This window comes from Lepidochelys kempii, chromosome 4 (assembly GCF_965140265.1).
Source record: "Lepidochelys kempii isolate rLepKem1 chromosome 4, rLepKem1.hap2, whole genome shotgun sequence".
NCBI lineage: Eukaryota > Metazoa > Chordata > Testudines > Cheloniidae > Lepidochelys > Lepidochelys kempii.
This window is the reverse complement of record NC_133259.1, coordinates 1,731,522-1,756,974: the sequence shown is the minus strand read 5'-3', so window position 1 is coordinate 1,756,974 and position 25,453 is coordinate 1,731,522. Positions and strand designations below refer to the sequence as shown.

At 53.3% G+C, this 25,453-nt stretch overlaps 1 protein-coding gene across 5 annotated transcripts in view; it reads right to left on the bottom strand.

Annotated features, from left to right (window-relative positions):
* HOPX (HOP homeobox) overlaps positions 1–22,833 on the bottom strand; it is a 31,418-nt gene extending 8,585 nt beyond the window's left edge. Inside the window, exons 1-2 of one of the 5 annotated variants that reach the window (XM_073340002.1) lie at positions 22,552–22,833; positions 4,501–4,675 (exon numbers count right to left, since the gene is read on the bottom strand). In XM_073340002.1, coding sequence (XP_073196103.1) covers positions 4,501–4,644 — 144 coding nt within the window. In that variant the 5' untranslated portion in view covers positions 4,645–4,675; positions 22,552–22,833. Of the gene's footprint in view, positions 1–4,500; positions 4,676–19,026; positions 19,086–19,227; positions 19,514–21,838; positions 21,882–22,171; positions 22,252–22,551 lie in introns of those variants that run through there. The other 4 variants (XM_073340000.1, XM_073339999.1, XM_073340001.1 and 1 more) reach the window with 4 other exon arrangements.
* Positions 22,834–25,453: the final 2,620 nt, after the last annotated feature.

Here is a 25,453-nt window from a genome sequence, read left to right as displayed (position 1 = left end):
ATGGAGCCATTGATCACTACCCGTTGAGCCCACCAATGTAGCCAGCTTTCTGTCCACCTTATAGTCCATTCATCCAGCCCATACTTCTTTAACTTGCTGGCAAGAATACTGTGGGAGATAGGGTCAAAAGTTTTGCTAAAGTCAAGGAACAACACGTCCACTGCTTTCCCTTCATCCACAGAACCAGTTATCTCGTCATAGAAGGCAATTAGATTAGTCAGGCATGACCTGCCCTTGGTGAATCCATGCTGATTGTTCCTGATCACTTTCCTCTCCTCTAATTGCTTCAGAATTGATTCCTTGAGCACCTGCTCCATGATTTTTCCAGGGACTGAGGTGAGGCTGACTGGCCTGTAGTTCCCAGGATCCTCCTTCTTCCCTTTTTTAAAGATGGGCACTATATTAGCCTTTTTCCAGTTGTCCGGGACCTCCTCCGATCGCCATGAGTTTTCAAAGATAAATGGTCAATGGCTCTGCAATCACATTCGCCAACTCCTTTAGCACTCTTGGATGCAACGCATCCGGCCCCATGGACTTGTGCATGTCCAGCTTTTCTAAATAGTCCCAAACCACTTCTTTCTCCTGGGTCTGCTCATTGTGCTTGGTCTCTGTGCTATCTAGGGCTCACCTGGCCCCCTTCCCTATACTGGCCTCCCAAATCCTGACCCTGAACCCCGCGTCTTGCAGCCAGTCTGGCAGCTCCTGCCTTCTATTGAAGGAGCTTTCAGAATTTCTTTGACCCCTTTTAGTCCACAGAGAATTCAGCTGATGCTACTGATCTGATTTAAAGGGACAGAAACGAGGACCAAGGAGAAAAAGGAGAGACCAGCCAGCGAGAAAGGGGCCATTGTGAAGGTGCTGTAAATGGCCTGGCCTGCATTGTAAGAGCAGAGACAGCCAGGGCTGCTGCTGGGAACCCAGCACTAGAGGAGTCACAGTGGAGTCTGCCAGCCCAGCCTGGAGGGGAAGTGACAGCAATTCAGCCTCCCCAGGAGAGCCAGAGGGGACAGGGAGAGAAAGAAACAGGCTTGAAAGGAAGAGGAGAGAAATGCCAGACAGCGTGAGAGAGAGAAGGGGCAGGCCAAGCAGGCTGGGGAAGGGATGGAGCTCTGGGGTAGCAAGGGCAGGTGCTGGTGAAGTAGCTGGGAGCAGGGCTGGGGAAGCAAATTGAGGCCATGGGATGGAGGAGGGGAGCACTTATGGGGCTATGCGGTGCGCGATGGGAGCAGGGTCATGGGTGTGTGTTGAGCATAGGGTGTATGGGGCTGTGGCATGGGGCGGGGTGGGAGTCTGGTGTAAGAAGGACAGCAGAGCTGTGGAGGTAAGCAGTGAGATTATGGGGCTGTGCGTCGGACAGCAGAGTTATAGCAGTGTGGGGTGGGATGCAGGTGTGCTGTGAGATGAGGAGCAGGATTATGAGGCTGTGGGGTAGAGGGTAGGACTCTGGGGCAGTTGGGGTAGGAGGATGTGGAGTTAGTGGTATGGAGAGCAGTGATATGGGGTGTTGTGGTATGAAGAGTGGGGTTATGGCGTGGACTGAGGTTGAGGGTGTGGGGTGAATCACAGAGCAGAGTTATGGTGTTGTGGGGTGGGGAATGGAGTTATGAGGTGCAGTGTGGTTGTGGCATGAGGCAAGGAGCAGGGCTGAGGGGTTAGCTGGTGCAATGGGGTTGTGGGGTGAGATGGAGCAGTGGGGTGAAGTGAGGAGTTTGCATGTGGAGGTTTGGTGTGAGATGGGGATATGGGGCTCAGTGGGGCTGTCGAAGTGTGAGGTGAGGCTGGAAGGCTGGAGAGCAGGGTGCACTGGGGTATAGGGCTGGGGGCTCTGGGGACAGCATACAGGAGTGTGTTTGGGTTCTGGTGATGTGGGGTGAGGCAGGTTTGTTGGGGTAGGGAGCAGAGGCAGTGAGATTTGTACAGTTATGAGGGAATAGGGGTGTGGAGATGAAAAGAGTGGGATTGTGGAGGCAACAGAGTTAGCATTGTGGAGTTCGGAGCAGGGTTAGGGTGAATTGGGAGTATGAGGGTATGGGGTTATGTGGTGGCTTGGGGCTATAGGGTTATAGGGTGGGGAGGGGGTGATTGGGTGGTTAGGAGCTATAGAGTTGTGGAATGGGTCGTGGCTGTAGGGTTATGGGGCAAGGAGTGCAGTTATGGGGTGGGTATGGAATGGTTCGGGGCTGTATGGCTATGGATCCAGGAGTGGAGTTATGGGGTGAGTTGTGGAGTGGGTCGGGGCTCTGGGGTTATGGGGCGAGGAGTGGAGTTATGGGGTGAGTTGTGGGGTGGGTTGGAACTATAGGGTTATGGGGTGGGGAGGGGTTTATGGGGTGGGTTACGAAATGGGTCGGGGCTAAAAGGTTATAGGGCGAGAAGTGGAGTTATGGGGTGGGTTGTGGAGTGGGTGAGGGCTCTAGGGTTATGGGTTGAGGAGTGGAGTTATGGGGTGGGTTCTGGAGTGGGTCAGGGCAGTAGGGTTCTAGGTTGGGGAGTTGAGTTATGGGGTGGGTTGTGGGTGACTCGGGGCTGTAGGGTTTTGGGGCGAGGAATGGAGTTATGGGGTGGGTTGTGGAGTGGTTCTCGCGTGTAGGGTGATGAGGACAGGAGGGAGATATGGGGTGGGTTGTGTAATGTGTCAGGGCTGCATGGTTATGGGACAAAGAGGAAGTTATGAGGTGGGTTGTGGAGTGGGTCAGGGCTGTAGAATTATGCGGCGAGGAGTGGAGTTTTGGGGTGGGTTGTGGAGTGGGTCACAGATCTGGGGTTATGGGGCAAGGAGTGGAGTTATGGGATGGGTTGTGGAGTGGTTCGGGGCTGTAGGGTTATAGTTTGGGGACTGGATTTGTGGGGTGGGTTGCGGAGTCATCAGGGCTGTAGGGTTATAGTTTGAGGAGTGGAGTTATGGGGTGGGTTATGAAATGGGGAGCGCTGTAGGGTTATGGGGAGAGGAGTGGAGTTATAGAGTGGGTGTGGAACGGGTTGGGGCTGTAGGGTTATGGGGTGGGGAGTGGAATTATGGGGTGGGTTGTGGAGTGGGTCAGAGTTGTAGGGCTATGGGGCAAGCAGTGGAGTTATGGGGTGGGTTGTGGAATGGGTCGGGGCTGAAGGGCTATGGGGCGAGCAGTGGAGTTATAGGGTGGGTTGAGGAGTGGGTCAGGGCTGCAGTGTTATTGGGTGAGGTGGAGTTATGGGGTGGGTTGAGGAGTGGGTCGGGGCTGTAGGGCTATGGGGCGAGGAGTGGGGTTATGGGGTGGGTTGAGGAGTGGGTCGGGGCTGTAGGGCTATGGGGCGAGGAGTGGAGTTATGGGGTGGGTTGAGGAGTGGGTCGGGGCTGTAGGGCTATGGGGCGAGGAGTGGAGTTATGGGGTGGGTTGAGGAGTGGGTCGGGGCTGTAGGGCTATGGGGTGAGGAGTGGAGTTATGGGGTGGGTTGAGGAGTGGGTCGGGGCTGTAGGGCTATGGGGCGAGGAGTGGAGTTATGGGGTGGGTTGAGGAGTGGGTCGGGGCTGTAGGGCTATGGGGCGAGGAGTGGAGTTATGGGGTGGGTTGAGGAGTGGGTCGGGGCTGTAGGGCTATGGGGCAAGCAGTGGAGTTATAGGGTGGGTTGAGGAGTGGGTCGGGGCTGTAGGGTTATAGTTTGGGGAGTGGATTTGTGGGGTGGGTTGCGGAGTCATCAGGGCTGTAGGGTTATAGTTTGAGGAGTGGAGTTATAGAGTGGGTTATGAAATGGGGAGCGCTGTAGGGTTATGGGGAGAGGAGTGGAGTTATAGAGTGGGTGTGGAACAGGTTGGGGCTGTAGGGTTATGGGGTGGGGAGTGGAATTATGGGGTGGGTTGTGGAGTGGGTCAGAGCTGTAGGGCTATGGGGCAAGCAGTGGAGTTATGGGGTGGGTTGTGGAATGGGTCGGGGCTGTAGGGCTATGGGGCGAGGAGTGGAGTTATGGGGTGGGTTGAGGAGTGGGTCGGGGCTGTAGGGCTATGGGGTGAGGAGTGGGGTTATGGGGTGGGTTGAGGAGTTGGTCGGGGCTGTAGGGCTATGGGGCGAGGAGTGGAGTTATGGGGTGGGTTGAGGAGTGGGTCGGGGCTGTAGGGCTATGGGGCGAGGAGTGGAGTTATGGGGTGGGTTGAGGAGTGGGTCGGGGTTGTAGGGCTATGGGGCGAGGAGTGGAGTTATGGGGTGGGTTGAGGAGTGGGTCGGGGCTGTAGGGCTATGGGGCAAGCAGTGGAGTTATGGGGTGGGTTGTGGAATGGGTCGGGGCTGTAGGGCTATGGGGCGAGCAGTGGAGTTATAGGGTGGGTTGAGGAGTGGGTCAGGGCTGCAGTGTTATTGGGTGAGGTGGAGTTATGGGGTGGGTTGAGGAGTGGGTCGGGGCTGTAGGGCTATGGGGCGAGGAGTGGAGTTATGGGGTGGGTTGAGGAGTGGGTCGCGGCTGTCGGGGGGGAGTGGGTTTCTGGGCCGAGGAGCAGGGCTTTGGGCCCGGGGGCCTGTGTTGCTCACTCACCAGGGTCTCCTCCTCGGACAGCCCCGCCTCGGCGGCGATGAGGCACAGGGTGGTGGGGTCCGGGTGCTTGTTGACCTTGCTGAAGTTATACTCCAGGATCTCCAGCTGCTCCTCCGTGGGGCCCATCAGCTGCTCAGTGGCCATTTCCTCTGCACACGGGGCGCTGGGCGAGGGGCTGAGGAGAGAGACCCGGGGGAAGGGGGTTCTTGCCTGAGCCCAGAGCAGGCGGTGGAGCTGCGTCCCCTCCTGCCCTGTGCGGCTGGTGCTCTGCTCAGCCCTTGACACACAGCTCCAGGCCGTACTGCCGCAGCCAGCTCTGATCAGCAGGCAGAGCGGCCGCAGCGTGTGGTCTCTGGGCCTGGTGGGGCCTGCATGCGTTGTGAGTGCGACACTGCCCAAAGCAAGGGCAGTCTCATGCTGGGGGCTGTCCCAAACCAGGCTAATCTGAAAGAGTGAGATTTAGTGCGCTGGCTCGTTGGGATTCCCCCCAGCAAACCCCTTTATCGTAGGGAGGGGAGAACCAGCCACCAAAGACCCCTGAATAGAGTAACCACCCTCCTGATGCACAGGACCAGCAGGCTAGGTAATGCGTGGCAGTCTGCACCCAGGGCAATACTCAGTCTGCTACTTGCAAACCATTCAGAGGCTCCATATCACTGTATCTTCTGTTCCCACTTGGGTTTGAGCAGAGCCCCTTCACTGGTAACACCAGGAGCTGCTTCCCCGTGAGCAAAAGCAGTCCTTCCGTCCGCTGGGAGCTGGCACAGACCCTTCACCAGATGGTAGAGGGGACAGAATATTGGGCTTGTGTGATTGCAACTGCTCAGCCAAAGATTAGCAGAAAGGCATAATTGGAATTTGGGACAGTGGAAATCTGGGGAGAGCGTTAGCTAGTTCACATCAATGCGTATCTATCTGCTTGAGCTGTAACAGCCCGGTAGAGCAGAAAATAACACCTCTTTCCATGCTGATTCTGTGCTCTGCTGGGCAAAGCTATTTTGCCATGTTTACAGTTCCAGCAGCCTCCTGCAGGGCTGATTCCTATTCACAACTTGAGGCGTTGGCATCGCTCGTTGGGGATGTTACAGGAATGTGCATGGCTCTGGAAGGAGAGGCTGCTAGTTATCGCACTAGGAGAGCTAACCCTCTGAATCCTGTAGTGCCCTGCAAGCCCTGGTAACAAATTAGTGCATTAAGGGTAACTGCTAAGGAAAAAAAAAAGCATTGTGCTTTTTTATTGCTTCTCCCTGATGTTGAAAGAATGTCTGAAAGGTTTTTTTGTGGAACGCTTTTTTCCTTGGGCGTATCAGCAACAGAAGGGCTTCCCTGCACGGCCAGACACCTTATAGAACCACTGCATTGAAGCGTGACCTATCGGCCATGATTAGAGCAGTGTAGGAAATGGTTTCCCTTCTCAGGAGAACTGTGCAGAGTTCAAAAGAAATTTCTGTCCCAAAATTGACAGAAAAGTCAAAATGTCAAAAATTTTCATGAACTGAATAATCTGCCTTTTGTTTCCGATTGGGTCAATTGAAATGTACTCCTGTTCATTTTGATTTTGACCTTTCTCTGAGAACCTGTTTTGTTTTTTTTTAACTATAAATTAACTAAAAGTTTAACCAAAGTCACTTTGAACTGAAAATGGGATTTTTCATTTTGAAAATGTCAAAACGGGACATTTTTGACAATTGTGATTTTTCCCCCCCAACTTTTTTTGAAAGTGGAAATGTGTCAAACCTGCCCCTTTCCCAGGAGACATTTGGGTTTTAACAAAATGGCATTTTTCCAACAAAAAATAAGTTATGTGAAAAATTCCCACCCATGATAATGGCAGGACAGGTTTTGCTCCCTCGGTGTCAGGGGAGCCTCTCCAAACTCTGGGAGTGCACGAGGAAGGAACAGAAGAGAGCAAACAGGGAAGGGGGCTCTGTCGCTGTTTGGAGGGGTGAGCGGGACAGGACGGGGGGAGGGGAGCGGCTACAGATGTGAGGCAGTTTGTCTGAAGCCTGTGTATGAGTCCCTTGCAGGAGCTGGCGTATGTGTGTGTGACTAGAGCTGAGGGTGACCATAGAGCAAATGTGAAAAATCAGGACGGGGATGTGGGTAACAGGTGCCTATAAAAGGCAAAGCCCCAAACATCAGGACTATCCTTATAACCACAGGCCAGCTGGTCTCCCTACTGGAGCTGGGGGCAAGGGGAGGCACCTCCATGGGTGGGTGAGTTCATGCTGGCTGGATTTTCGAGGGGTGGCAGTGTGAGATTTTGGGGTGGGGGGCTGGAGAGATGGTGAAGGCGGGGGCAGCACAGAGAGGTTGTAAAGGGGCACACGAGAGCAGGAAGGAGCACATCGAGGATGGAGGCTTAGCCCATTTTCTTGAGTAGAAAGTGTAGGCACAAAAGGATTCACTAACCAGCCATGCTTGAAGCACGGCTGGGATGTTGAGAACTGTCCCCTTGTGCCCCCACTCCATTACTTCTCTTGAAGGTCCACCTCAGCATGTCCCAGTCCTGATTTTGGTCACTGCGCATGCCGGGCCCAGCACCTCCTGGTCTTTACTTGGTGAAGTCCTGCTCCCTTCCCAGTCCCTTCCCCCACCCCTTGTTTATTAGCACTGGTAACGGTGTATGGCCAACATACAGTCCTGTCCTGCAAAGATTTAAGAATATGAGGAACTTTACTCGCACAAGTAAAGCTCCATTCAACTCAATTATTCACATGCTTCAGTCTTTGCAGATGCAGATCCTCAACTTGCAAGCCCCTTAGCACAGGGACGCTCCAGTATTTAGTTTTTAGTCTGTTAAGTGTCATGTTCTCCTACGCCACTTCAACGCATGAGAAGGCTGGGGCAGATTCTACCGTCGGTCAAAGCAGTGCATCTCCCCACGCAGCCCAGGGCCCCATGGTTTGTTCTTAGTCACCCCACAAATACCCATCTCCAAGTGCTTTATGGTTCTACTGGCAGCTCCCATTGGGCTCTCAGGGGGATGCATATCCATTCCCAAAGAGCCCAACGTAGACAAGGAATGCAGTCCTCCAGGAAAGCATCAAATGAAGTGCAAGATTTTCCACACCTGAGATCACCTTGGGGAAACGTTACCCAGCAAACTTCCAAGGCACTAACGACCCTGTCACAAGTTTTGAACTACGGATTGTGGGAATATTTCTTGTGTGTGCTAAGCTGGAGTTTCCCGTGCCCATCTTCAGTTTCGTTGCTAGGGGATTTCTGTAGTATCCTGACACACTTCTCACCCTCAGGCTGAGCAGTTCACACTATTTCACATGGTTGTGACACAGGTTCATACTCTGTTGGAGGACTGCAAAACAAATGTTTGTTTGCTAGCTCTTAGACACCAAGAAGACGTAGCTGCATAAACTCTAACCTTAGCAGCTCCAAAAGCATTCCTGTGTTCTTCCAGGTTACCATTCTGTTTGTAGGCCCTAGTGCATTTCTAGTATGCAGAGTTGGGGGAAATATTTCATGCAAAACCTTTGTTTGCACACGCACACACAAATGCAGATTCGGGTCGCCCAAAACAATTTGTGAATTCAGCAAATTGTTTTTGTTGAATGTTTTTTCCCTTGGAAAGGTTGAAACAGTTTGTTTCAGCAGTTCTGAAATGAAATGTTTTGACTTTTCTTTTCAGAAAGTCAGTTTGCATTGGGATGTCCCTGGGTCACTGGGCAGGTGACCTGCAAAGCGCTGACCTCTATTACCACTCAACAGAGGGGCAAAAACCTAATTTGTGCATCAATCTACAAGCTGTTGCACAGGCCGAGGATGCAAAGACCACCTGAGGCACAGGGCTGTGGAAATGTGACCCGGCAATGTGCTGTCACCCCACGCAGTGCCGGCAGAGTTGTGTGACACATTAGTATTGTTCTCCAAGTCACCACAGAGAACTGCAGTAAAGGAGTCAGAGCTCTTTACAAATGGAATAGCTTTTAGAGTCTTATGCTGCCCCTGTGCCTGGGACATCCCCCACTAAGCCCCTGGCCTATACAACCACACCTGCCTTCACATTCCCTCCTCAAAAGCCATGTCTTCCCTTGGGCCTTACCCTGGCCCAGCTGTCATCCAGGGCATTGGACGAAGGGGTAAACAGGTGGCAAAGTTTGCAGATGATACTAAACTGCTCAAGATAGTTAAGACCAAAGCAGACTGTGAACTTCAAAAAGCTCTCACAAAACTAAGTGATTGGGCAACAAAATGGCAAATGAAATTTAATGTGGATAAATGTAAAGTAATGCACATTGGAAAAAATAACCCCAACAATAGATAGACTATAATGGGGGCTAATTTAGTTATAACTAATAAGGAAAGAGATCTTGGAGTCATCGTGGATAGTTGTCTGAAGACTTCCACGCAGTGTGCGGCGGCAGTCGAAATAGCAAACAGGATGTTAGGAATCATTAAAAAAGGGATAGAGAATAAGACGGAGAATATCTTATTGCCCTTATATAAATCCATGGTACACCCACATCTTGAATATTGCGTACAGATGTGGTCTCCTCGTCTCAAAAAAGATATACTGGCATTAGAAAAGGTTCAGAAAAGGGCAACTAAAATGATTAGGGGTTTGGAACGGGTCCCATATGAGGAGAGATTAAAGAGGCCAGGACTTTTCAGCTTGGAAAAGAGGAGACTAAGGGGGGATATGACTGAGGTCTATAAAACCATGAGTGGTGTGGAGAAAGTGAATAAGGAAAAGTTTTTTACTTGTTCCCATAATATAAGAACTAGGGGCCACGAAATGAAATTAATGGGTAGCAGGTTTAAAACAAATAAAAGGAAGTTCTTCTTCACACAGCACACAATCAACCTGTGGAACTCCTTGCCTGAGGAGGTTGTGACGGCTAGGACTATAACAGGGATTAAAAGAGAACTAGATAAATTCATGGAGGTTAAGTCCATAAATGGCTATTAGCAGGATGGGTAAGGAATGGTGTCCCTAGCCTCTGTTTGTCAGAGGGTGGAGATGGATGGCAGGAAAGAGATCACTTGATCATTACCTGTTAGGTTCACTCCCTCTGGGGCCCCTGGCATTGGCCACTGTCAGAGGACAGGATACTGGGCTGGGTGGACCTTTGGTCTGAACCAGTATGGCCATTCATATGTTCTTATGTCCCCAAATGTCCAATCAACCATAATGTCCAGCTACCCTGGTTTCTACTCTGGTTCAGTCCGGCTCTGCGGCTATAGCTGGATCCTATCTAGAAGCCGCATTGTAGCCTGATGTTGGAGTGATGGTTCAGGGGCTCAGTGTAATAGCCAGGCTAGACAGAAAGAAAAAAGGAAGGGAACAGTCAAGTCAGAAAAACGTGCAGTTACCAATGTGAGCCCCAGAGCTAGAGTGCTGAAATGGGAAAGAAGCTCCCACTATTCTGCTCCTCCTGTAGGAGAACAGGGAAGGAACAAGCTGTGGCAGGCTTCCCTTACATGGGTTGCAGTTTGGCTTACGCATGGTGGGTTGTGTTGCGTTGTCTGGAATCTGTTTGTGTTCTGTTTCTAGGAATGACAGCAGTGTGCTAACGTGGCTGGTTATGAAAAGGCGTTTGAATTGTGCAAGATACGCCCAGTCGTAAGTGGGTCACCCTGAGCTGACAGGTTGTGTGCGGTTTGACAGGTTGGGAATGCCCGCTTCCGAAGGGAAGAGAGGGGCTGTGCTGGAAAGGGAAGTGGTTTGACCAGGAGTCCTGCCTGGCTCTGGGTTTTGTAGCTGGCGACTCGGAACCCTCCATAGCACTGTCTTTACTGCAGAGGGCTTCCTGGTGGCAGAAATGAATGTTGTGGGGCCTGCGCAATGGCGACGGAGCTAGAGCTGAACATCATGCCCGCCCTGAGCGCCAGGGGAAGAGCCGCAGCAGCTGAACCGCCTGAGACAGCCACAGACCAGCAGGGGGCCTGGTGGGGCGGATGTTGCTGGGCCAGAGCAGCCCAGCTGAGGAGCCGCTTCCTAGCGCCCACTTGATCAGCACTGGGCCTAATGGGATCTGCAAGTGAGCTTTTAGGTGGATGTAAATAGAGCTGTGGGCCCTCAAAAAGCAGGACACTTAATAACTGGGACTGTGGGGTGCGCCATACTCCTGATCATAGAACCACAGGGTTAGAAGGGACCGCCCGGGTTAGTCTAACCCCCGCCACGATGCAGCATTTGTTGTGTCTAAACCATCCAAGACAGGTGGCTCTGTCCAGCCTTCTATAGAAAACCTCCAGTGAAGAAGCTTCCACAACCTCCCTAGGCGTCTGTTCCATTGTCCTACTGGTCTGACCGTTAGGAAGTTTTTCCTGAGATTTAATCTAAATCTGCTGTGGGGTAGGTTGAACCCAAACTTTTTCACTAAGAGGGTGGTGAAACACTGGAATGCGTTACCTAGGGAGGTGGTAGAATCTCCTTCCTTCGAGGTTTTTAAGGTCAGGCTTGACAAAGCCCTGGCTGGGATGATTTAACTGGGAATTGGTCCTGCTTTGAGCAGGGGGTTGGACTAGATGACCTTCTGGGGTCCCTTCCAACCCTGATATTCTATGATTCTATGATTCTATGATTCATTGCCATTTGCCCTGTTCTCTGTGGCAAGAGAGAACAACTTTTCTCCATCTTTTTTAAGGCAGCCTTTCAAGTATCTGAAGACAGCTTTCATATCTCCCCCTTAATCTCCTCTTGTCCAAACTAAACATACCCAGTTCCTTCAGCCTTTGTGCATATGGCTTTCACTGCATTTCTTTGATCATCTCTGTTGCTCACCTCTGGATCCTTTCCAGTTTCTCCACATTTCCACATCCACGGATGACCAGAATTGGACAGCTTGGGTTTTGCCCGTTTTATTGCAGGTAAATATATAGTGATTGTGTTTTTCCCAAATAAAAGGTGTGCATGGTTCCTTATTCCCAAGGACTCTGAGTGCTGGGAAATGGGAAAGAACCACCTGCAATAGTGACCAGGGAATTTAAAGGTTAAGTTTCTGAAAGATGGGCATGGCTAAGGTTTTAATGGGGGGTGGAGAGGGCTAGAGCCACATGTTTCTAGAAAGGTCTCCCTGGCATCTCATTGGAGCTAGCCTGGGTTAGTGCCATGGACAGCTGAGGGCAAATGGTCTCCAGGCACAGGTGAACTTGTGGAGGTGGAAATTCCACCCTCCCCATTGCTACTTCCCTGCTCCAAAACACAACTAAGATCTGGCTTGAACTTGCTGTGAAAAGGCAGCAGATTCTGACGTCAGAATCAAACCTTATATCCTGCTTTGTCACCAGCGATTGCTAGGAATCTCTCAGGAGCCCCCTGTAGCAGCTGTGTTTTCATGTCCCAGCAGGACTTGGTACAACCCCCCAGGCCCACAAACCAGGGTGGCACTTTCGAGGCCGACAGTCATAGACTCTAAAGTGCCGAGGTCTTATTGAAAGCCGATGGGACTTTGACTCCTAACTGCCAAAGTCATTTCTGAAAATGGGGCAAATGCTCATAAGTCACAGAGGGGCTTTTGAAATGTTACTCTCTGTCTCAAAGCCCTTTGAGCTTTGTGCTGCCAACACCCTGTCTGGAAACTCCTGTTCAAGCCACTTCTGCAGAAGGCGGCATTTGCTAGTGAAATCACTGTTTGGCAATATGGAAAGTAGTCATAAATAGGACTGTGCCCAACATCACATGACTCATTGGTTGCTCAAACACAGAGCTTTTTTCTTGTGTCCGAGAATGCTGCAGGACAGTAACCACACCCATGGCTCTGGGATGTACTGGGGTGTGAAGTGGGTGGGACCAGCTGATTTCTCGTTACGAAACAAACGAATGACCAACTCGCTCACCTCTTGAAAGTAATAGAACATCATTGCTTGTGCAAACTTAATTACTGCCACACCCTCATTTGGTCACTAGTGACCCACACAAACAAAATGAGTAGAATGCTATCCTAAGGGACAAACCTTCACCTGCGTCCTCCAGCACTCAGCCACAGGAAGGCCAGTGTCCTCCTGCCTGGTCAGCAATGTGGAGTACTCTGCATAGAAAGCTGAGTGACTCCAACAGAGCACACAGTCAAGAGACAAAGTGGGTTTGCCTACCCAGCAGTGGGGAGGCAGCACGTGTAGACGTACCCGAGCCAGCTTGGATCTAGCTCGCTCAAAGTGACCGTAGCAGTGAAGCTGTGGCAGCAAGGGCAGTGGCCCGGCTAGCCCCGTTCGGGACTTGGGTGTGTACTTGAGCCGCTCGCCCTAGCTCAACGGTAGCTCAGGTACTGTGTGTGTAGACGTGCTGCAGTCACACCTTCTGACTGTGGTGTAGACACAGACTCGCTGCGGCTTTGACAGGCGGGGTTTGCGCAAAAAGATAGTGGCCCCAAACTGGAAACCTAAATCTGGTTGTAGGCACCTTAATTAAAATACCCTGATTTTCACAGGTGCTGAGCAGATGCTGATGGGTAGGGTTAAACAAACAGAGCCCAAGGAGGCCTCTGCCCAGCATAGGCTAAAATTTAGGCTGGCGAGCAAAGGATAACCCGGCTGATCGTAACTGCCTTGGGGGAGCTAGAAGGAAATAAATGGTCCTGCAAGTACCTAGGGACTAGATTTGCCAGGCTGGCTGAGTCCATCCCAATGCCTGGAATTGTCTCACTGGTAGCTGGTGTAGTTTGCTGAAGGCCAGTTCCCTGCCTGCCATCCGGCAAGGGAGCACGCTGCAAACCCCGATGCTTCTGGCTGAACTGGAAGGAGTAGGGAAGAGCAAATTCCGGCCCCGACCTGGAGGTGATGTCCCGTGCGCTCACAGGGGGCTTCGCTCGGGAAAGGGGCAGGCTCTCCAAAGAAGCTGATGCTAGCCATGCTAGGCCAGCGTGGGCTCCCCTGGTGAGGGAGCAGCCCCCAGTGACTCCTGCACCTACCATCATTGCCCCAGGCACTCTGGGCTGGAGCCTCAGCCCAGAAGCAAACACTTGGCCTCACATTCCCAGTATCAATGGCTACAAAGCTGATGTAAGTCTTCATGGGCATTCCCCTGGTCTAGAGGAATCGCTGCATCTCCACCATCTCCATTGTGTGGGCTGGGAAGCAGGGAGCAACATGTCCCCTCCTAGATGCCAAGCACCTGTCTAAGCACCTATATATCTATATAGGCCCCAGTCCCATACAGTCTGAGCACTCATGCTGCTCAGCGCTTTTGCCTTCCCAACACCCCATGGGGCAGGGCCACAGTGTTAGCCTCACCACACAGATGGGAGCTGGAACACAGGGGAGAGTAAGTGACATGCATAGGGCCCCAGGGAGTCTGGGGCAGAGCAGGGGCTGACTCAGGTCTTTGCATCTCTCTCTCCTCTGCCACCAGCTGTTTGGAAATGTCCGTCTGTCTCTGTGCCCCATCTTCAGACCTGCTCCAAAACCGGATATCTCTGACTGTGTCTGCCTGTAATTCACCCCTCGCTCTGCTGTTCTGCAACTCTGTGGGGTATGGGCCCTGAGGAAACCACCCAAGGGAAAGCTGTCGTGCCTCGCCATACAGCGGAGTCATGTTGGTTCCTCCTCCAGGCCAGGTCTCTAGCCGCCCACTGCAGAGATAGGGCTGGTTTCCATGTAGAAAAGCTGTCTAGTATCTGCTTGGGCAAGTCCCCGCCAGGCGCACAGGGCGGGCTAGACGGGAGTGCCCTATGTGTGTGTCATCTCCGAGCAATGCCTGGCCTGTTTTATTGTCTGTACTGTTTCGAGGGAGATATGAGTATATGGGATGTGTTTTCCTCCAGCTCCCACCCTCTCCTGTCTTTACTCTCATGTCCTCCCTCTGTCCTCGGCTTCCTCTCTTGCCAGACCCCGGGCCTGGAACGCACCCTCCCCTCCTGCTCGGTGTTCAGATCTGGAGCCGGAACCGAACTGCAGCGCTAGTGTCTGGCTTGGGGTGCAAGCTCGATCAGCGGGGCTGGGGCCAGCTGTGATAGGCTGAGAGCCCTGGGCGCACTGACGGGACTCAGTAAACTGTCATTCTTTACAATGTGTTAATTTTATGCGTGCAAATTTGCATATGAAATTTAACACGTGCATATTTGTTTCCCCAGTTCCACTTTACAGCTGTTTCCTTTCTTCTAGCACTCTCCAGTGAGTGACTGGGGTCGGAGGTAGCTCAGTGGCAAAGCAGTTTCCACAGGGAGGGATATTCCTGCAATGACTTCAGGCTCAGGAGCAGCTGGGGGGCTGCTGTTCAGTGTTTGCCATCCATTATCTCTGGCCTCACAGTCTGTGGCCCTCAGGCTGCTGATTCCCTTTCCCTCACTAGCCCCAATCTGAGGCTTTCATAGCTCTCCCCCAGACTTTGGAAACACGAGGTAACCTCAAGCTCAGTGGGTGTGTCTACACTGCACACTAAGCCCAGGCCTGGACGCAGGTTTGAGGCCATGCCCCCTTCTGTCCGCACAGAATCAGACACTCAGGATGTGGGTTTTAGGATTCTGCTGGAGGGTGGGGTCAGAGCCTAGCTCCTGCTGTGACTCAGGGCCAAGCCGTGTCACTTTGCAGCATAGATGCTGGTCTAGCTGCAGACCTGTATCTGGAGGGCTGTGCAGTGCAGTGTGGATGCGTTAACAGGGCTGTGAGATCAGGGTCCAGCAATGGTAAACCCAGGTTTATAATGCAGTGTGGATGCTCAAGCTTGGGCTTGGAAACTCTGCATCCCCAAGGCTGGGTCCCCCAGACCTGTGCTTAGTGTGCAGTGCACACATAGGCTATAGAGCCCCAAAAGGCACAAGCTTTCAGATGGCTCATGTCCTGGTCTCTGCTGTTGGGTAAGCTATTTCCCTGGTGTACGTGTGTTCTGTGCCGCCCACAGTGGCTGGGGCTACCTGAGGCTTCCCTGAAATTCTCCCCATTGCTCCAGTGCTGATTTAGCACCATCAGAGCTAGCAAAGGTGGGTGCACTTATGCCAACTGCCCAGACTGCGGCTGTGCCCTAACCACAATGTCACACTACACCATGGCACCGACTTGTGCCTCGCAAGGCTGTGTAGAGTAAGAGAGCTAAAACTGCACCAGTAAAATGCTGTCCAGCTCTCTGAGTATTTGACTAGAGACGCCCCGTAACACGGGCCAGAAACAGGACTGGTGCACTGAAGAGTACAGATTTCATTGACACTTCATTAGCGTGAGCTGAATAACTCTCTCAAGTCTTTGCCACTCAGCTGCACTGTAGTCAGCCTAAACTCCGCCTAATAAATACCTTGTTTACAGAGCCTAGAAGAATTGTTACTCCAGTCACCATGCACAAAGCGACTCTTCTGTAACTCTGTAATGACTGAAGCAGTACGGGCCAGGTGTCACTGAGTAAGTTCTGGGGTGAGTGCCATTGTAAGTGCTAAGGTTGCATTTCCATTTCCAATGGGACAGATCATCATGATTTAAAATCTTGCAGAAATTTGGGCAAATGCAAACATTATTCCACTGTTTGCATAACAGTTCATTGTTTGGTTTGCTGAATTTTCAGCAGATTTGCTTGAAACAGTATTTTTTGCTTTTAAAACTGAAAAAAGTGTTCAAAACGTTTTTTTAAATGTCAATACAATTTTTTGATTTGGGGATAAAACATTCCTATATGACTAGCTTGATAGATCAAAATTGGCGTTAAAAATCCCCACAAAACAAAACTGAAAAAAGAAAATTAAGAAACAGTCAATAGAACAACAGGCTAAATATTTTCATTTAAAGTTTCTCATCTAAAGTTTCTTTCCCTGCCCCCCCGCCTCCCTCCCAAAAATGGAAAATTTTTGAGGAAAATGTTTTTGTGAAAAATTCCCTGAGCAGGGCAGGGGATGGGGAAGGGGGAGATAAAGGGCCAAATTTTAACAAAATTTTTTTGTTTTGAGAAATTTTGCCCAGGTGGAATTTTCAGATGCCTCCTAAACACTCAGAAACGTTAGCTTGTGAGTCAGGAAGGCCGGCGGTGTTGCCAGCATGGGGGGACAAGCGCTGAGGTCCCTGTACAGGACCGGGACCTCCGTGGGTGTCAAGCAGCATAGCTCCATTGACGTCAGAATTCAAGGGAGGGGGGCCGCTGACACCATGAAACTCCACCTGCTGAGGAGCTGGCCGAAGGACTCCAATGGAGTGACACCGGTTTACTCCAGCTGGGGATCAGACCCATTGAATCCAATGGAACTACACTGATTTACACCAGCTGAGGATTGGGCCCTCCAGTTGTTTGCATCCAAGAGGGCTGCATGACAAATGAGTAAGATCTTCTCCCATGGCTACAGTAACGTTGGGGCACAATGGGGCACAGACTGGCACACGCAAAACTATTTCTCACAGAGGTGAAACGTTCTTGTTTGTCCTTCTGCTATGGCCACGTGGTGAGAGACGCTCAGCATTGGCTGACCCCACAACTCCCAGTAAAGTCCAGGGGAGCTGAAGGTGCTGAGAGACAGGTGTTAGCAGTGGTCGTGGCGCAGCTCTAAAAAATCCCACCTCCACCAGGGGCGCAGCTCCCAGCGCTGGGGCACTGTCTACCCTGGCGCTTTACAGCGCTGAAACTTGCTGCACTCAGGGGGATGTTTTTTCACCCCCCCGAGCCAGAAAGTTGCTGCGCTGTAAATTGCCAGGGTAGACAAGCCCTTAGACTTTGCTCAGTAATGCAGGAGTAATAAGGGTTCTGAGGCACTTTCCCAGCGCACCACGTACCTGTCTTGTCATGTACACTCCGGCTGCAAAGCCAGCAAGTTTACACCCAGACCTGAATGAACTTACCACCCTCGCCATCTTGGCTAGATCCTCAGCTGCTGTAAGTCAGCAGGGCACCCTGATTTAAAGTAATTCTGAAGTAAACAGGATGAAATTCAATAAGGACAAATGCAAAGTACTCCACTTAGGAAGGAACACATACAAAATGGGAAATGACTGCCTAGGAAGCAGTACTGCAGAAAGGGATCTCGGGGTTATAGTGGATCACAAGCTAAATATGAGTCAACAGTGTAACACAATTGCAAAAAAAGCAAACATCATTCTGGGATGAATTAGCAGGAGTGTTGTAAGCAAGACATGAGAAGTAATTCTTCTGCTCTACTCCATGCTGATTAGACCTCCACTGGAGTATTGTGTCCAGTTCTGGGCACCACATTCCAGGAAAGATGTGGACAAATTGGAGAAATTCCAGAGAAGAGCAACAAAAATGATTAAAAGTCTAGAAAACATGACCTAGGAAGGAAGATTGAAAAAATTGGGTTTGTTTAGTCTGGAGAAGAGAAGACTGAGTGGGGACATGATAACAATTTTCAAGTACATAAAAGGTTGTTCCAAGAAAGAGGGAGAAAAAATGTTCTCCTTAACCTCTGAGGATAGGACAAGAAGAAACAAGGGCGATTTATGTTGGACTTTAGGAAAAACTTCCTAACTGTCAGGCTGGTTAAGCACTGGAACAAAGTGCCATGGGAGGTTGTGGAATCTCCATCATTGGGGATTTTTAAGAGCACACTGGACAAACCCCTGTCAGGGATGGTCTAGATAATACTTAGTCCTGCCTTGAGTGCAGGGGACTGGACTAGATGACCTCTCGAGGTCCCTTCCAGTCCTATGATTCTATGATTTCACTGGTCTGATGTTGATTTACACCAGCTGAGGATCTAGCCCTAGATTTCCAAGCGGGGGTATTAAAGTGAAGGACCAGTCAGGTAGAACACACCCTAACGCAAGCAGGTGCCATGGTGGGGCTCTGCCAGTGCATCTCAATACTGACCCAGAGCAGCATTTGTGTGCTCATCTAGGGCCTCTGGGGGCAAATGGCTGGCTTCTGCATTTGGAAATGTGCTCGTGGGGCAAGTGATTTGTCATATGGCTAAACAGCTACTACCTGTTAGGGGTTTTAAAAATTACTGTGAAGAAAATCATTTGGGCTTGCATAAGCCCAGCCCTATGGAGCAGCGCTGCTGGGTTCATGTAAACCCAGACAGCTTTGTAGTTGGATGGACTTTGAAAATATTTCTGTGGAGCCACTTAGGTGACTACTTGTATGATTCTTATCCTGTATTAGCTGTGCACCTCCCAGTATTTAATTTGTTAATCCTCACACCACCCCTGTGAGGTGGGGCAGGGCCATTATCCCCATTGTCCAGATGAAGAAACTGAGGTACAGAGAAGCTACATGATTGTGGCCAAGCTGGGCACCTAGATGGTCTTCTGCGCCCCAGGGTAATGCCTTAAACACTGGAACAACCTTCCACTCCAGACTGGTCTTCTCACAGTCACTATCAGCCAAACAGTGAAACACTAGGAGAAATCCAGGTCCCATGCGATTTCAGGGTTTAAAAAAAGCACCTCCAAGCCTTAAACACAAAAGCCGGATACACTGACCCTCTGCAAAGCCCCAGTGAATCTGCTGCAGCGACACCTTTGCTCCAAACGAGCAAGGAAGGCCACTTCATAGAGAACAGAGGTGTCCTCTAGTAGCGCCCCCCTCCCTCGCGGTAGCGCCGCTTGTCACAGCTGAGTCCGAGTCACGTTAGAGCAAAGCAAGTAAGCATGGTAGGGACCAGTGGTGGGGAGCGGGTGTGTAAACAAAGCGCTTCCCACCTGTTCACACTTTTTAACGAAAAGCTCATCATCAGAGTCTTGGAACAAAAGTCAGAGCGTTTCCCTTTCTACGGAATAAAAGTGAAAATAAAGGAGCAATGCAATGAACAGGGGCCCAGCCTATCCCCACGCCCCCGTGCAATGCTTTCTCTCTCACAGGGGCCCACCCCCCGGGCATTAAAGCCAATGAGCATCACCTACCTGCTAACAACAGCTCTTCCCAGCGCGCTGCCAAGCCTTGCTCTCGGGGCGGGCTGCGCACAGTGCCGGCTTCCCCGGGAGCCTTTTCTGGCTCGCTGCCCCACTCCCGAACAGACCCCTAACCCGGGGGGAGCCTTGCTGCCCCCGCTCGCGGCAGCCCCCTGGCCTCTAGGCAGGTGTCGCTCAGCGAAGGCGGCGCTGCGACTGGCGGCAAACTGGGCAGCCCGACTGCGTCCCTGTGGAGAAGCAGGGTGGCAGGCGCTGGGCTCCCCAGGCAAAGCAGGAGAGAGCCAGGCGGCGAGCGGCTGCTCAGGCAGAGGACCCTGCCTGCAGGAGAGGGCTTCCTCACCCAGTGCGGGGCTGCAGGCAGGGTCCTCTGCCTGAGCAGCCTGGAGATATTTCTTTGGAACCAGAGGCGGCGAGTTCTATCTCCACGCGGTGCCTTAGCACCGGCAATAGTCAGAGCCCATGGGCCGCGCCCCCGGCCCCCTCTTGCTGCCCCCCGCGCGCCTCCCAGGCCCCGGAGCAGAGCGTCCCTGCCTCTGCCTCTTCCCTGCAGCTCCACGCTGCCTCCCTGCAGCAACTGCTGCCCCGGGGTCCTAGTGCCCCCAACTCCCCTGCCAGGGCAGACTGACTCTGAGCCTGCCCTTCCCCCTCAGACCCTTCCCTTTTCCGGCGCGACCCTCCACCAGCACAGGGCCCCCCTCGCCCGCAGTCACCGCTCCTGCCCCAGGCTGGGCAAGGGGCAGCCCCATCCCTCGCCCCCAGTGAGGCTACAGTCAGGGGCAAGGGCAGGGGAGGAGGCGCACGCAGCACCCCCCGGCACCCACCCTGGGGGAGGCGAGGGAGATTCCTGGCCCTGAGAGGGCCCCTAGGAGCACATGCAGTGACAGTGGTGGGGGTGAGTGGGCTGCTGGGGGGCCGGGAAAGGGGAGGTCCTCCCCCAGAGCTCGCTACTGCTGGCAGGGAAAGGGCTGGGGGGAATCCTCCTCTCTGGTCCCTGTCCCAGAGCAGCCTGCCTGCACCCCAAACTCATCCCCAGCCCTGCCCCACCCCAGAGCCCACACCCCCAGCCAGAGCTTTCACCCCCCCACCCTCTACCCTAGCCCTGAGCCTCTCTAACACCCCAAACACCTTATCCCCATTCCCAGCCAGAGCCCGCATCCCCCTGCACTCTAAGCCTCTGCCCCAGCCCTGAGCCGCTCTAACACCCCAAACCCCCCAGCCCGAGCCCTCATTCCCCCACACCCTAACCCTCTGCCCTAGCCCTGAGCCCCCTCCAACAGCACAAACTCCTCATCTCCAGCCCCAGCCAGAGCCCTCACCCCCCACACCCTAACCCTCTGCCTCAGCCCTGAGCCTCTCTAACCCCCCAAACACAGGAGCCCCAGACAGAGCCCTCACCCCCCACACTCCTACTCTCACCCTGAGCCCCTCCCACACCCAAACTCCTCATTCCCAGCCCCAGACAGAGCCCTCACCCCCCCTACACCCCTACTCTTGCCCTGAGCCCCTCCCATACCCCACAGCCCTCACCCCTGCACCCCCTCCCTCCACACCCCCTCCCAGAGCCTGCACCCCAATCCCCTGCCCCAGCCTAGGGCCTGCATCCCAGACCTCCTCCCCCACCCAAACTCCCTCCCAGAGCCTTGGGCAGGTGGGGGGGCGGAGTTTGGGCGGGGGCGGGTTCTGGGCACCACCAACATTTCTACAAACCTGCCACCCCTGTTTGGAACCACAGTTTAGAGCAACGTGGGCAGAGCGCTCCGCCCTTCCACAGGTTTGCAGAGTCCTGTGGCCAGCCCTGAGTGTTCCTCTCGGGGCCTGGGGCCAGAGGTGCGGGCCCAGGGACCTCGCTTGGGGGTAGGTGCTCCTCACTGCTGAAAAGTAGCCCCTGAGGCGTGAGCTTCCCCAGAGCATTCAGTGCTGGCCTCGCCCCATGGGTGTCGGTGCTGAAACTCCCCCGGCTTCACCACGAGCAGAGTCAGGGCCAAACCCACTGCTCCCCCCCGCCCCCCCGTCCCCACAGCGCATCTTTCCTCCCGAAAGGGGCCGCAAGCTGTAGGCTGCGTCCCGCAAACACGCGCTGGTCACATACAGTCGGAGTCGTCCCAAGCCCAGCCCTCGGAGCCCCGTTGGGCTGATCGGCCCTGGCTCCACGGGCAGCTGAATCCCCGCTGGCGGAGATGGGGCAGGCCATGGTCTGGTCCCGAGCGCCCAAGCAGCAGAAAGGGCTGGGGCGCTGGAGCCGGGCCCAGGGCTTCCGAGGCACCTCGCAGCAGGGGCGCAGGATTTCAGCGGGAGCCAGGTGCCCCCGTTTCTTTGGGGCTCGGGGCCTCAGCGTCTGAGTGCCAGAGGCGCCCGCGAGCGGCAAGTTCTCGCCCCGGGTGCGCGGGCTCCTGCCCGTCCCGCCGCGGGGAGCGGGCTCTGGGCTCGGACGCCGCACGCCGCGGCCACGCCAAGGGCTCGTTCTGCGCCGGCTCCCGCCAAGCAGGGCCTGTCCCCCCCGCCCCGCCGCCGGCTCCTTCGAGCGCTCCGCGCGGTGCCTGCCCGGCGGCCGCAGCTGCTGAGCCGGGGGTCTCCCGGGGAGCGTGGCCTCAGGAGCACTGACCGGCGAACCCGCACGGCGGCGCTTCGGACACCGCCGCGGCGCTGCCAGTGGGCTCTCCCGTGACTGGGTGTTTACGTGGCTATTTTTAGATACCCCCTTTTTCCTGCCACCGGCAGCCAAAAGGCGACCGTGCAAAGCTGAACACCCTTCCCCCAGCATGTGCATCCCTTTCTCGGCTGCAGCACGTGTCCTGCTCCGCGGCTCGGTTCTGCCACCTTTACTCTTGGCGGGGCGCACCGTGCTTTTGCCCGGGTTCCTGTGGACCCCCGTTACCATTGGTTCTGAAATCAGTGGGGGGGGGGTGTGTGAGACACACAATACGGTACCACTCACTGTACACAAGGTGACAGAATCCGCCGCTGACTACATAAACCATCTTACTCAGTGATCATGTAACATAGGAACGTGCAGCATCTAATTCATCTCCAGCAGCTCCGTGCTTAGAGCAAAATATCTGGTGAAAGCAGAAGAAATAATAATCTGAATGCACCAACAGCCAGCAGAGCCAACTCCCTACCTTTCCACATTGCAAAGGGCGGCAACGCCTGGTGCTGTTCCGCGCCTCTTCCTGCACGGGGCACTTGCTTCCCCCGGGCCCTGGCAGGGTAGTGCCTCATGCCCACACCCCTCTGCGGCCCTCTCGCTGCAGCAGCGTCCGTGGCACCCCCGAGTCCCCCCCCCCTCCAGCTCCCCAGGGCAAAGTTTGCACTCACCTGGAGCTGGAAGGGACCGGAGCGTTCTCAGCAAGCCAGCGCCCGGCGCGCCGGCGGTTGCCCGGACCACGAGCCTGCGTGCGCGTGTGACAAGCAGGCAGCGGGAACCCTGCAGCGCCCTGTCGCCTGGCCGGCTGGTCACAGCCCCGGACGCAGCTGCGCGTTTCGGGCGCTCTCGCCCGCTCTCCTTCAACCCCCCGGTTCTGTAGCTCCCCCGAAGCCTGGCGAGAGCAGCGGCGGCGGATACTTGGCTTCCCTCTCTGCGCCTGGCTTCTCGGTAGTGGTGCAGCTCTTCAGAGAGCGGCTGTGGACGTACCCAGCTCCCCTGGCCGTGGTTCTGACGGCTAATTACCGCACACTTGTCTCCCTGCGGGGACAAAACGTTCATAGCAGGCAGAAGGGAGGGGCTGGCAGGTATGACTCACCCGCAGCTCCACCACAGACGCTGGTAAATGTGTTTTGTTTCTCAGCGTGTCCTTCCTAGCTTTCCCGCCCTCACATCTCAGCAAAGAGCTGGAAGGCTTTTCAGGGCACTTCTGCACCCAAGTTTGTGCTTGTGCATGCCTGTAATTGTTGGCACGCTGCACTCAGCCATGCCTCGGCGTCCCCTGCACAGGGCACGAGTACCACTTCCCAAACTCTCCTGGGTGGGCGAACTGCAGCAAGGGATCCTTGGCACTGTCCCCGCAATGGACAGGCCCGTGTGGCTGACTCAGCGTCGAGGGGTCCCTGTGCAAGTGGAATAGCCATCAGAAGATCCCCACCACCAGTTCTGGGAGGGAGGCCGGTGAGGTCTCCGGCCTGTGTCGCACAGGGGTCACACTAGATGATCACAATGGTCCTTCTGCCCTTGGAATCTGTGACTCCTTCTGAGCTCGGATGAAGCCGGAGAAAATTGTGGGTCAGTCACAAGGGCTCCCAGGGCTCCTCCCCGTCGCACCCATGGCTGTGCCGACAGGCACCATCTAGCCCTGCAGAGGAAGGAGCCAGTTGGGCCTCCTGGAAATGATGACAAGCTTAAGGAAAATAACAAACTCCAGCAATGGGGTAAAATGCAAATGCAAACCCTTCTGTGGCAGCCCTCCCCATTCAAAGCCCCCAGCCATTAACCCTCGTGGTAGCTGGGGGTGCTGACCTCTTATTACCATCGGTGCACTAAGTACACAGGCCAACACTTAGTGAGCCTGGCTGCTAAAGTTCTGGGACACCCAGACTGAAACACCGAATGTGCCTGGAGCCCCAGTGGGCATCCGCTGGAGCTATATGTGCAGGCCAAGACAGCTCAGCTGGTCACCAAAAACTGGAGGCCCCTAAAATCAGTAGCTACTTTTGACCATATGGTCCTTAGCATCTGGTCTCTGCTGCTGTGAAAGGTGTCTGCCCCACCATTGGCGCATTGCTAATGGGCATCTCTAGTGCCCTTGCTGAGGACTTACCTTTGGTTTTGGTTTCCTGCATTCAGTGGTAATGCCCCTTTGGCTGGGTTCCTGCCATAGTAAATTAGCAGTTTATAACTGGCTTTAATCTGCTCTCTAACCACAAGGGTACTCTGGTGGTTAAGGCACAGGGCTGAGTGCTGTAATGATCTGCGGTCAGTTCCTGGCATGGCCACGAACCTCCTGTGACCTTGAAGTCCCATTGGCCTGGCTCAGCCTCTCCTGTAGAGAAACCTTTTCTGTGGGGAGTCTGAAGAGAGCTCCATAAGGAATCTTTCACTTGGATGATTAAGCAGAGATGGCTGTAATGTTACTACGGAAACAATTTGGGGGAAGAAGGAAATATATTAGCAAAAATAATCTGATTTAGGGGTGAGTTTTAGCAATGCACCCTCTTGCCCTAGACTTTTATAGAAAATTGGTAACAGCTGAATACCTGGAGAGAGGCACAGTACATGCCACTTCTGCAAACTCCTACGTGCAGCTTGTTACTCCCTCTGGCATGGTGATGGGAGGACAGAGATCTCCTCTGGAGTTGTTCCTGCCTTGCCAATGGATGTGGCTCAGCTGGATCCTGTCTGCAGAGTGCCCAAGTGTTCTGTCTGTTGTGGGAATTTTCTGGTCTGTTTTTGGAATTTCCGTAGGTTTAGGGGTTTGTGTTCAGCTGTGCTGGGACTGAATAGAACTAAACATTGAATGTGTGAAAGGGCAGAAATAGTGAGTGTTGAAATGCTATGAAGGCTGGGGAAAAAAGCCTTCCGTTAATTAGCTTGTAGTTGCAAACAGGAATGCAAACTTTTCCTTTAAGGAATAGCAGAGAGTTCCTACTGCAGTTGGTTGTCAGCCAGCTGGGTTGCAAATTAGCCAATCAGAGGCAGCCAAAGCAATCCATAGTAATCTGACAGCACAGAAAATATGCTGTAAATGCTAAAGTCTCCTTTCCCAGCCTCAGAGGCCAGTTTGAGATTGATATCTAAACCCTGGATTTAAAAGCATTCGAGCACAGTGCTTTAATACCCAGTACCTACAGCTGCCCTCCCATGTATTTTATCACTACACTCTTTACTTATAGATACATTGTTCTTGTATCCTCAGTAATTTCCATGGCCATGTGCTAATGCTTCACTAGGTAAATTTCTTGGGCTTGACCCTGTAGTCCTTACTTAGGCAAATTGAGTTCAAGCAGAGTTTTGCTAGCACAATAACTGCAAATTCAGTTGCTACTAAAACTCAAATGGAAACATAGTGAGAGCTAGATTAAACGTACCATTTCATAGACTGTCCAGGTTTAACAATGGAGTTCCAGAGACATGTGGCAGGCCACAGGATACATTGGATTTTGCGGCGCAAATTCAGTGGTGCTCTCAGGCTGCTTTGGGCTATCCCATGGCATAAGGAACCATGAACCATGGTTTGTGCTACTGGAATGGGGCAAGATGTTAGAGAGCTTATTCCTTCACTCTTCC